The sequence below is a fragment of the Hippichthys cyanospilos genome, chromosome 14 (assembly GCF_059441005.1).
Source record: "Hippichthys cyanospilos isolate Australia breed blue-spotted pipefish chromosome 14, RoL_Hcya_1.0, whole genome shotgun sequence".
Classification (NCBI taxonomy): Eukaryota; Metazoa; Chordata; class Actinopteri; order Syngnathiformes; family Syngnathidae; genus Hippichthys; species Hippichthys cyanospilos.
The window spans coordinates 7238777-7251129 of NC_142382.1; the positions used below are offsets into that span (position 1 = coordinate 7238777).

Genomic DNA, 12353 nt, shown 5'->3' on the forward strand with positions numbered 1-12353 from the left:
TATTTTAAAAGCTATACAAAGGTGGCTATACAAAGATGACTCCATTAATTCATTCAATGCTTACTTTATTTAATGGCAGCATTTACATCTGTACAAACTCTTATTTTACAGTACTATGAACAACAGAAAACACGTCTACACAACACCCATTATCAATCACTTCTTTTGAAAGTCAATTTTATGGCACATCCCTTTGGTCTTACCTTCCAGAAAAAAATCAACTTAACGTAAAAGTACAGGCTACACATGCAAACAACCTATGTGATGTAACGCTAAATCATTAAAGTGCATCAAGATTGGTGATGTGATGGCATTTCGAGTCATACTGCTATTGCTATCATGGATCACCAGATCTGATCTGGGTTTGCATGAATGGGCTTTTGCTCAGAAGGTTTTGTATCGTGCACGATTGTTGCTGCAAAAAACACCTAAATCTTTTGTCTTTTTTTTTCAGTGCGCATAACACATCCCTTTTGTTTAATAAGCACAGAACCTGAACTATGGAATGCTAAGTGTGCAAGGTGATGTTTATAGTGTTGAATCTGCAAGCTGCAAGCTCGAGCCAGTGCACTTTGAAATAGTGTACTTGTACTGTATATATACAACTGTACTTACAACAAAATGTGCGCAACAAGACAAATAGGACCGTTTAAAAATACATTTTCATTGAATCAGGAAATTTATGGTTCCATTAATGCAGGGGCGTCCATGATTACCTCAGGGCCGCACACAGAAAAACAATAAGATGTGAGGGCCACTTTAATTTTTTTACCATAAAACTTTTAATTTTTAAAATAGCATTGTGGGCCATGTCAAAATCTATTCTAAGCGTTTTGTTCTGAAATGGTACGGCAAAGATTTAAAACTACACGGCATTTGAACTTGGCTTGACAAAATGTGTGACTTTTTAATTTTTACATTGAGCCGTCGAGCAAAACGTCCACCTTTGTTTGCCGGTTATGCTTCTCTAAGTTTGGATTCAAAGTCAGTAGAGTTCAGCTGCCACAGGAAGTAAATAAAACTGAAAATTTCTCCCTATGTTATACAATTCAAATTAATCTCCAAATCTAAAATTTTAACTTCGACAGCCCTAACTTTTAGTTTAGGTGGCAAAAACGTAGACGGTGGGCCTCAAATGGCTCCCGGGCCATTCATTTGGACAACCTGCATTAATAGAGCTTCATCTTGAATACAATTACCGGTAACTTTTTGTGAGTACTGTATTCTATTCATTTCATTCAGACAAAATCAGCATTATTTCTCTTTAAGTGAAACAAAGATTAAAAAAAAAACAAAAAACATAGAAATATTAATATCCAGTTGTTCAACCCCTCACAAAATTTCAATGTAAGACCCAATAATCAATTCAGCGTTATATTATACTGTCGAGGAGAACGATCCAGTCAAAGGTGTGTTTAGGTGTCGTTGAATGGAAGAAATCCGCTGCTTGATCCCATTTAGTAGCTAACAAACCTGAAATAAAAGCAAAAACAATGTCAGTTTATTTCTATTGATTCTCGGTAATCTAAATAAACTATTTTAAATGAATTAATTAATTCATTTTAATCGAATTTCTAATAAATGATGATTTTGATACAATTCATCTCAAAGTAGAAAAAGAACAAAAAAATGCTCTGGTAAGTTCAGCCGGAGTAAAGAACAGATTTGCTCCGTGAGGCATTTTCATATTTAAAATGCGCTGCTGTGCCATGGAATTGAACGACGCTGAAAAGTGTCAAGTAAAGTCCACCTTGTGTACGTGCGGCGGCATCTCATCCTCAGAGCTCTCCTCCGGGAGCGACTCATGGCGTCGTGGTGCAGACTGCTGCGATTCTTCTGCCCAGCCACCCATCGGAACACGGGCGGACCTCGTCACTTTCCCCCCTGCGCATAAAGTATCTGGGGGAAGCAGAGGGACTTCGTCATTAAAAATGGATTATTTCTTCAACCTATTTTTATGTAATTGTTTACTATTGATTTTAATTGGTTAAGACTTTACTTACTACTGCTTAAATTGTTATTAATGTATCAATTATGTTGCTGTAGAACGTCAATCAAGAAAAAAAAAAAGACCTTCAGTCCTATAGATAGATGATGCTGTGAATATTTACAGTTTAGTATTCGTGAAGTTGCAGATTTTTGGGGGATCTATTGCTCATAGTTATTTGCTAAAAACCTGTTTGTGGTTTTGTGGCATTTTGACGTCAAGAAACTGGTGAAATGAAGCAAGGGGCTTTTAGACAAAAGTAGCCATTTGTCACTATGTATGTTTTGGATCTATTACCAACAATTACATTACATTATTTGTCCCAAAAAAATAATCAATATAACGTGTCAGACTTGTTCTCAAAAAGAAATAATCATGAATAAATATTTGTCCATAAAAAAATATTCAACTTAAAATGTCCTCTTTTGGGATTACAGTAGAGATGTGTTCACAAAAATAAATAATTAATTTGACAGGTAACGAGAGGTGGCACATGACAAATTGGGTCAAACCATTCTAACATGTGAGAGAATCTGGCTTTTTACAGTAATGAATTTGAATAACCTACTGCACATATATATATTTTTTTGAAGTTCCTTCAGGTATCCCCAATTTGACAACCACTGATCTAGATGAGTCAAAAAACATCACAAGTGCTTCACAAAGCTTCATTATCTCCATCACTTTTGAGCACTTGCTCTTTGTGTCCCTCCTATGGTTTTTCACTGTATTGTGAACTAGATTTGCCTGTTGCTTCTGTTCATCTGACGTTTGTTTTTCCAATCGTACGACAAGCCGCCTCAAATGCCCACAGCCCACTTATTGCCCAACGCTGCCATCCAAGGTGTTTTGCGCGCTAATTACCGCTGTGCAGGTGCTGCTTGCTGCCGCCATGTTGCGACGACGCCCCCTCTGGGCCCGCGGCGGCGGCGCCTTCAGAAGCCGATGTCGGGATGGCAGTGGGACTGGGCACCGCGGTGGGGAAGGTGTGCGAACGAGGGAAGTATTTAAAGCGGGAGTTGGGCACGCCCTTTACTTCGTCGGGGATGCTGTCGCTGCTCTCGTCGCTCTCCTGCCTGTGCCACGCGTGGCGGAACACTGCGTCCCCGCGGGACTGCTGTTTGTGCAACTGAAAAAAAAAAAAAAAAAAAAGCACAAATGGGAACACTTAGTGAAAACGCACATTTTACAGAGGAGTGAGAAAAGACGGAAAAAAAGAGTCATGCGGTATTAGTTCATTTTTCACTGTATTTTCAATGAAATCTACCTTTTTGAAGCGTGACACACAGAATAATACTGAATACTATATTTGCTTTGGGATCTTCACAAAATTGGGGTTCCCGATTCAAAATTTTGTAGAAAAATACACAAAACAAGATTTCCACCTTGGATTTTCCGCACACTGTTCCTCGATGTACAACAAAGAAAGAAAGCATAAAAAAAAACCAATGTTACCATTCCATTGGCCTAGACCCAAATGTTAGCCATCTTCTCAAACGTACCAAGTCAGTCAAAAACATTTTATGTGAGGTAAACAAAAAAAGGACACTGCTATCATGCTACATATAGAAACCGTCTAATTGACATACGTTCTTTTTTGACGACAAAATGGATATAGCACACGATAGAGTTGATGCTAACTAACCATAACCTCTAGCCATTATCCTTTGCTACACTGAAATAAGAAAACACGAGCTCGATATTGAAGTAATCCACCATAACCAATATTCAGGCTTCATTAAAATGAAAAATGACACCATTTTAAATCGGTCGAAGCCTGAATATTAGCTGATACGGTTGACTTCAAATTTTTAAGCTCATTTTTTTCCCCTGTGTAAACAACCAAATATATTACATATGTACGCATATGAAAACGTGGACACATCCAATTACCTCATGCATGTAAAGTGCATGGATGCTCATCTCCGTGGAGGCGTATTCTGACAAGACCAAACTGGTGAGTTGAGCCTCCCACGCACTGCTCCCTGAGCTCATGGTTCGGGCATCCGTCCTTTTGGAAAAGAGAGAATATACAAGCTTTAAAAAGGCAACATTTGGTGACTGAGTACTCAAGGAGAAGTCAAGAAAAAAAACAAACAAAAAAAGTTCATTTTCAGTTGATATCAAATAGGAAAAAAGGATTTTGAAGTGTATCAATTGTATATGATAAATATTACTAGACAAAGAACTGTAATTCCCCGATTATAAGACGCACCTGCTTATAGGACGCACCCCTAGTTTTATGGTCAAATACTGGTACAGTATTTTCTATGCTACTGTGTATAGCAGTTTGGGGACAATGTAGAAACTATAGCTAAACAGAATAAATCTCATCTTTGTAAATTAGTCTTATTTTCTTGTGTTCTGTAAGTTATATATTTGTCGAGAGTTAAGTGTGTTTCAGATTTCTCACATTCTGATCAGTCATTGAAGGCTGCGCCAGCGTAACGTTGAATGCGCGCGAAGCACGATTTTGCCAAAAATATCCAAAGTTGTGCAGCATCCGTGTTATACCGAGTTTATGATTGTGTGTATATGCCAAAAGAACGCAATTCATGGAATACTTTTTCGTGTTCGCTAAATGGCGCACACAGTTCTATATCTTGCCACTTTTAATTGAACCAGCTGAAGACATCATAACCTTTACATGATCCTCTCCGTTTTTGTAATATTCCTGTGTGATAACGAGGAAGGATTCGGACGTTGGTTCAGTTTGCTCGCTTCTTTTATTGAAAATAATGCCGTAACAACCTCAGCTTACACGAACCACTGTTGCCTGCAACAGGCAATGACGTCCGCCCTCGACCTAATCATATTACGGTAATTATTGAATAGAGCGGATATAAAAATGCAAATCTGTGCATCAAAAATCAGCTTATGTGCTTGACATATCAATCTTCCTTGAGTAATGCCGAATTGAAAAAAAAAAGTTACGGTTTATAGGAAGTACCCCACTTTAGGGGGAAAAAAGTGTGTCTTATATTACAGGTATTACAGCATTTACCTTTTACTGCTGAAAATGGATTAAAAAAAAAAGTTTAGGTCCCCTTTAGGAACATTTTTAGACATTTAAAAACATTAGAGTGTTTCCAAACTTTTGACTATTAGTACTGTGTGAAATGCACTATAAATATATATTTTTTGGACATATTGCTGGTACCCAGAGCCTGCCATAGTCCTGCTCATGGCGGAGGCATGTCCGGCGGTCCTGTAAGCTGTACTGAAGCTACCCCTCAGGTGAAGACTGCTGCTGATTGGGGAAAGAGAGCGCAAGGCCGCCACCGCGTCATTGGCCGCCACCGCGTGACCGCTCAGTGAACCATCCCGGCCAAATTGAACCGAGGCCAGAGCCGACGGCGCCACCAAAAGATTGGCAATCAGGCTCCTCGGCTAAAGGTGATGAAAAAGAAAAAAAAATCAAATCATCGGTCGTTGTTTTGATGGCGACGCTCAAGTGCAGCGGGACGTACTTCGGATTCGGAACGCGAGAGCGGAGGAGCGTCGGAGGGAGCCCCGGTGGCCTCTCGCTGAACTCGTTCCTTCAGCTGGCTGATGAAGTGCGTGGTTTCGCGGGGTGGCTGCCACTGCGGATTGGTGATGGCAAAGTGCATCAGGGACAACTCCGTCTTGCCGTCCTCCGCCTGCTGGTAGATGGACGCCTCGGTCTTCCCCTCGGACATCCACTGTGGAGGCAGGGACGCACCTTTTTATTTACAGTCCAAACGGTAGAACGAGGCTACTTATTGATTGGGCCATGACCCAAAGGAAAAAGCTCTTACGGCAGGGTGCCCGTGTTGCCTGATGTCCATCTGGGCAAAGGAGCACGTGTCTCCCACGCCCACCACCTCCACGGTGAAATTTCGAAAAAAGTCGATGATCTCCAGCGACTTCCTCCTCAGGCAGAATATGAGGATGATGGGAGTAACCACGGGACTCAGGAGCTCCTCTAATATAAACACCTACAAGGAAAAATAAACGCTAGGCCAAAAATGTAGCAACAAATGAGAGGTGGGCAAAGGTTTGGTCTGTGGACCACATTTGACCAGATTTGTTCTTTAAACCTGGTCCAATGGGAATTTTTATTTATTTTTTTTTAAGTTAATTCAACCAATAGTTATCAAGTATTAACTCATTTTTAAAATGTTTATATTAAAAAATGATGCCAGTGCAGCGGATTCTCCCTTTTCTCTCAAAATTCAAACTTTTTTCTCAGAATTCTCAAGTCAAAATACGACTTAAAAGATAAATAACTTTAAAGTCAGAATTCCAACTTTATTCTCAGAATTTTCACTGTAAAACAGAATCCTGAGAATGTCAGAATTACGTTTGACCTTATTTTTAAAAATAAGTCAGAATTCTGTTTTTATTCTAAAAATTCTGAGAATAAACCAGACTTGAAAGCTCTTCACAGTTGCGATCTCTTCTCAAGGTTTCTTATTTTTCCCCAGATGGGTTTAGACTTTTTCCCTTGTCCTTCTGGGAACTTAGCTTAGGGGACGCCATTGTGAATTTGTGATGTTTTCTGTGATTCTTTCACTGATGAAACATTTTGAGACTCTGTTGTTGTTTACTTGGCTTATGAGATTTCTGTTCAAGTTCTTCTCGGCTCAGATTGGCTTTATTCTCAAATTCTGACTTTAAAATCTGAATTCTCATGCCGGAATCTTTACTATATATAAAATTCCGACTTCGATATTAGAATTTTCACTTTGATATGAGAATTTTTGTACTTACGGCTTTATACTGGAAAACCTGCGAGAACTGGTCCCGTGTCTCATATCTGTGTGCATTGCCCTGCCAGTGGTCAGGCATGTAATGAATATGAGCCAAGATCACTCGCAACAGCTGCTCGGGACAAAACACCATGTGCTTATCAGGTATAAATGACCTGAGGAAAAAGGAGAACCACATATAACTTCGATATTTACTATGAGGTGACATTAAAAAAACCAAGGCCCCACCTGCACACGGTGATGCACACTCCGAGCAGCGTGATTGATGACAGGACGTGCTCAACGGCGAGCACGTCCTCGTCGTAGATGGTCAACGTGATCAAGACGGCGAGGAGGGAGCCGGCGAAAAAGGCAACGTTCTTAGCCACCACCGTCAGGAGAGGTGAGAGGAAACAGTTCATGTACTTGGACGCCGCCTGCAACGAATCCATTCAAAATGTCACCATTTCTTCTTTGTATCACGGCAAAACAGTGAAAAAAGACCAACCAAGAAAGAAACAACGACATCATGTTACAGGCCAGTGGTGTGTTGCGAAGGCCAATCTCAAAATAATCACACAAAATATAACATGACATTGCAAAAGCCCTAGTATGCTTTTATTTTGAAGTTGGCCTTTTAAACTGTGTGTTTTAACAGTTTCTTATTGCCAACACATCACAAAAGTACCAACATCAACACACCACCATTAAAACAAAAAAAATAATCTAATTGGTGATTAATGAAGCCACTTGTCAATTATACTGTGATATGGAACAAGTTTCTAGCCTTGGAGTAGCCGCGTTCATATAGAATCATGAATACATAAATAAAATCAAATATACTGTGTACTGTATACAAAATTTACACATCTCAAATTTACCTCACATTTTCTACATCCTCTTATTAAATTTAGACATATATATTCTTTTAATAATATATCGTTTTAACTGATTTTGAGCACATTGATTCACATCTTTTCAGTTCTATTTGATAGTTTTTCCATAAATTGACACTTCGAACAGATACACACATTTGCTTGCTGGTGGCTAGCAAAAAACAACAACAGATAAACCGCAGGGATCAAAACATGAGAAAAAAAGGTCGCGGCTTATGGTCCGAAAAATACGGTCATTAAAGAATATAATTCACTCACTTTGTAGCCTTTGCTAAGCCTGGACATAAGCTCGTGGTCCAACTCATTGAAGTGGCGCAGGTAGCATCGGCCGTACAGAGACCAGCATCGCGCTCCGAGGGAACCGGGCTCTCGTTTGATCACCTTGACAGACACGCACACACGTCATCAAACTTGATTGAAATTTCCAGTTTGAACTTTGCGGTAAAAAGCCGTACCTCCGTGTAGCTGAAGAAAGCATAGAGAATCTGCCACACGAGGATGACAGGACACAAGAGGAGGTTGGCGATGCCGATCCACAGGATGCGCGACGCTAATCTGTCGGCAAGCTCCAGGCGGTTTCCTCCTCTCTTATACTCAGACTTCAGGCTCCACTCGTTCTCAAACAGAGAGCCTGGAGGAGGAAAACGCAACACGAACTCAGCACTTTATACTGTTTGGGATCGTTTTGAACATATGCTTTTAAATTCACTTTTTGTGCTGGAAAAATATTGTGTTTATTGTATTTACTATATAGGACATCTTTGTTTATATGTCAGCAAAATGTAATGACTGGTAGAAAGGGATACTAAAATTATTTAGCCATTTTCTGCAGTAAAAAGGTCATATTTTATCTATGGTTGATTTATTCATTATTTTTCATATGCAAATAATACCTTTAAAACCATATTTTGCCATTTGTTGACGACTGAAATTAGAAGTGTTCAATCATCTTTTTCACACTGCTTCTAGTCACACACCCCTATGCTAGTGATTGGCGAGTTCTGATACTGAGTATTGTAAAATATCAATTCTCATGATGGCAGCCTCTCGGAGCAATTTAATGATCAGGAACTAGAAATTACAAATTAAAAGGATAAAATATGCCATGAAATTTTTAAGCAAATTTGAAAGAAAACGTTATACTGGAATAGATAGAGCTTTCTTTAAATTACCTTTTTGGGGCTCATCAGTGGTATCAAAAATTGGTACAAAGTACAGATACTAGTCCTTTAGATACAAAAAACCCCCAACGCCCCAGAAAAAAAACCCATAAAAAACATTGACATATCCTTTTATAGAAAGATCTACCTGTTCCAAAATAGCATAATACAAGTAGTATCGGCCGCAAGTATCGATACCTTGAAATAAGGCCCGATACAGATCACTTGATATTAGCACTCAGGCAACCGTACTGAAGATCGCTAAATAAGTTAAGTATCCCTTTAAATCCACTGGCCGTCAAAAGATGTTTGCTTGCATTGTATTTAATGAAACACTTTGTGATGAGAACATCAAAAAACATATACTAGATGATTGATGAAGATACAAACCTGGCCCCCAAAAGAAGATGAGCTCAAAATTGTACTTGAGGCCCCGCGTGAAGAAAACAACATCACCAAGTAGTGGAAGTCGAAAGCGCACTGGAAGCAGAGATTTGTTCACCATGGCAACCTGCACAAGGCAAAAGAAGGGATGGCAAAGTGGTCCAAGGTCACATGAAGCTTTTAATAAAACAACAAACAGAAAAAAGGATTACCATGTAGTTTTTGAAACGGAGGATGCGGTGGTAAATGTCAAGCTCTGACAACTCTTTCTTGTGGATGCAGATCTGATGTTCCTTCTGGATCTCCACGATCCTGGCTTGAACCTCCTGCCAGGTTGCGTACGGAAGCTCCGACTGATAAAACGTACAACATAATTGAAATGAACAAGTTTTTGTTTTTAATATTGTGGCGTTAGTGTCAAGAGGTCTCACCATGGTCATCTTCAGGGCATTAATATAAAAGGATCGGATTTCCCAGTAGCAGCACACGTTGTAGATGAATTTCACCAGGCGGTGGAGCCAAAACACCCCGGAGATCATCAGCACAAAGATGACAAATGCGTTGTCTCGGATACTGAATTGATACGGAATTGATAGCGTTACTGTACGAAGCACATATATACATACATACATATACATACACATACATACATATACACACACATACATACAATGCGCCTTTTCCCGGAGATGATTTTATTCATGCAACTTATTTTGAGGGGTTACAACTTTTAAAAGTGGTTTGCTACATTATTAAATAACTGTATTCAGAAATATAATACTTGCGTAAACAGAAAACACACGTTTGCTTACCTTTTTTTACTCTCTTTCATTGCGGTTTGGAGAGTGAACATATCACTTTAAAAAGCCTTTTAAGAGTAAAACCGCTTAGAATTTAAGATTTTAAAGTTTTTACTTTTGAATTTAAATTTTTTAAGTCATTCACTGTCTGACAAAGAGGAAGGAAAGCAACAGTTGACTTTAAATAGCCATTGTGACTGACTGACTTGCAAATAAGCATCAAACCGAATCTGCTAAAGGTCTTAAAAAATACTTATCATTGACACACTAACTCCTCATGTTAGCGGCACGAGTACACAAGTTTACGTACAAAATTATGCAAGTTTAGTTTAATGGCGACGTAACACGAGTCAAACTTAGCAGTCTAAAAAAGAAATGTAGTTGCCAATCCGAACAGAAGCCAGAGAAAATAATGCTTCAAAAAGGTTCCTGTGTATTTTTCGGTCATGCTACAGCGACAAGTCATTGCAAAGGCCGAATTTACTTATCGGACGTTATTTCTGGTCTCCATCAACCACAAAAATGAGGGAACACCGTACACTTACATATTTGTCAAAATCGATTAAATGTGCCGTCCCTACCGTGCGCTGCAGACATCCACGGGCACAAAAGCGTCAGGCAGGGTGACCTTGGAGGTATCTGTGTGGTTGACAAACTTATTGGCGAAGAGGATGTCGTAATCCACGCAATTGGCGAGGAACACGGTGAAGCCAACCACGAACAGCAACTGGCTGTGAAGGTAGCATCAAAGCCATTGAAAGGCATTTGGATGGTATACATCTAATATGGCCCCAAAATAAAATCTCAAGTTTCTTCAATCATTCTGGATGATTATGGCTTAAAAAAAAACAAAAACTAACAAACATTTATTTAAAGGTTGATTTGAAGAAAAATCCTGTATTGAGGATATAACTTACACCAGCTCGAAGATCTCTCCCAGGATCATACACGTGAATCCATTCTTCTGATGCAAATTATAAACGTAAAATATGTTAAGGAAATGTTGAATAACCATTAATTTTATGTACTGACCAGATGCTGATGTTGGTACATTAATTCCGGGCTAATGGCACACCTCTAACTGGGGCTGTCAATCCGTCAAAAAAGACAAACAATTTCAAAAGGATATTCTCTGAAAGAACAGGTCCAGGTTTTCAATGTGGTGCCATTGTGCTGCAATAAAAAAAAAAAAGTCATTGTTATTTGAGTCCACAATTTGTCTTTTTTTTTTCCATGTGTCTCATACATTTTGCGCCCTCGGGGACATGCATCAGCAGGTTCTCCTCGCCCGGCGGGGAGTCGCTGTACGATGCCTCCAGACGCTGGTACTCCGTGTCGAAGTGCGCCATTGTAGTTGAGGAGCGTCAGTGATGAGTTGCCGCGGTTGCAGCTACTGCCTTCTGCCCAGATGACGTTCAGGGTCGGGGAGTACAGATAAATGAAAGTAAACATGACAAACAAACGTTGGTTCATTCTGTTGTATGTAGTACAGTAGAGTAAGATTAGCAGATGAAATATCTGAAGTCTTCCAAAAATCACATCCAAAAACCCTAGTGAAAGAGTTTACACCATAAAAACAGAATAACAGATAAATGATTTGAACTCTGAACTCCACAAATTGACCCCAGTCTGATTGTTGAACATCTGAAGTGAGTCTATCAGTTTTGGGTCATTGTTCCAATAGTTAATTGGTCCTAAACCAGGGAAATTGACCACCAACATGATCTATAACTTGTTAATAAAAGAAAACATCAGCGTGGGCTGGCTGAGTGTTTATTATTATCATAATTTGAATATAATTGGTTAATTCTAAACACACCCTGGATATTAGAAGGTATGTTTGTTTGACTTATCCTGCCGATGTAAACCTGTTCTGAAATACCTCACGTGGTTCTATTTCTTTATGTAATAAAAACCTGTGTTTTGGTCATTTCATTATCTATATCACCTGCACAAGCTTACCTCCATTCCAGCACAAGGCGTCCCCTCCAGCTGTGGACCTTCATCAATCCCATCTAAGCAAAAAGAAAAATCCAAACAGAGATGACATCAACCCACTGTACAGGAAACGTTCATGGAAAGAAAATGTCCCAAAAAATCCTACATTTGACGAGGCACTCTTGCGAAGAGAATGTAAACAAACGGCACATTGGCGAGCTCGAGCTGTGGAACTGCTTCAGGTGTTGTTGCTGTGGTTGACAGCGAAAAGGGCCCGCCTTACTTCCTAAAAATAAACCTTGTGTGAGGAGCCACGCTGTCGGCGTTTCTCACCCGCGGCGAATTTCTTATAAAAGAACGAACATTAGGAATTCAAGCGGTAGTGTTTAGCTTTCGTTTTGTGCTAGCCCTCTCTTCCGCGGTTAGCTTTCGTTTTTAGCAAGCGGCTCCCTAGCAAGCGCCTGTCAAAGGTATGA

The 12353-nt window shown here is 39.6% G+C and overlaps 1 protein-coding gene across 1 annotated transcript; it reads right to left on the reverse strand.

Annotated features, from left to right (window-relative positions):
* Positions 1-48: 48 nt before the first annotated feature.
* atg9a (ATG9 autophagy related 9 homolog A (S. cerevisiae)) lies at positions 49-12337 on the reverse strand. The gene is made up of 20 exons (XM_088433809.1): positions 12044-12337; positions 11902-11954; positions 11186-11339; positions 11069-11112; positions 10857-10921; positions 10521-10670; positions 9571-9712; positions 9352-9492; positions 9146-9266; positions 8051-8226; positions 7854-7976; positions 6949-7136; positions 6722-6875; positions 5767-5946; positions 5458-5670; positions 5148-5377; positions 3881-3998; positions 2852-3116; positions 1751-1899; positions 49-1473 (listed from the first exon to the last, which is right to left on the reverse strand). Exons 3-20 carry the CDS (start codon positions 11286-11288, stop codon positions 1465-1467), a joined length of 2571 nt encoding a protein of 856 aa, XP_088289935.1. The 5' UTR covers positions 11289-11339; positions 11902-11954; positions 12044-12337; the 3' UTR covers positions 49-1464.
* Positions 12338-12353: the final 16 nt, after the last annotated feature.

Coding starts and splice junctions, on each gene's coding strand:
- atg9a (XM_088433809.1), bottom strand. CDS start 11,288: ATGGCGCACTTCGACACGGAGTACCAGCGTCTGGAGGCATCGTACAGC. Junction 10,671..10,856: donor GGAGAGATCTTCGAGCTGGT/GTAAGTTATATC, acceptor CTACCTTCACAG/CCAGTTGCTGTTCGTGGTTG. Junction 7,137..7,853: donor GGCTTAGCAAAGGCTACAAA/GTGAGTGAATTA, acceptor GATTCGTTGCAG/GCGGCGTCCAAGTACATGAA.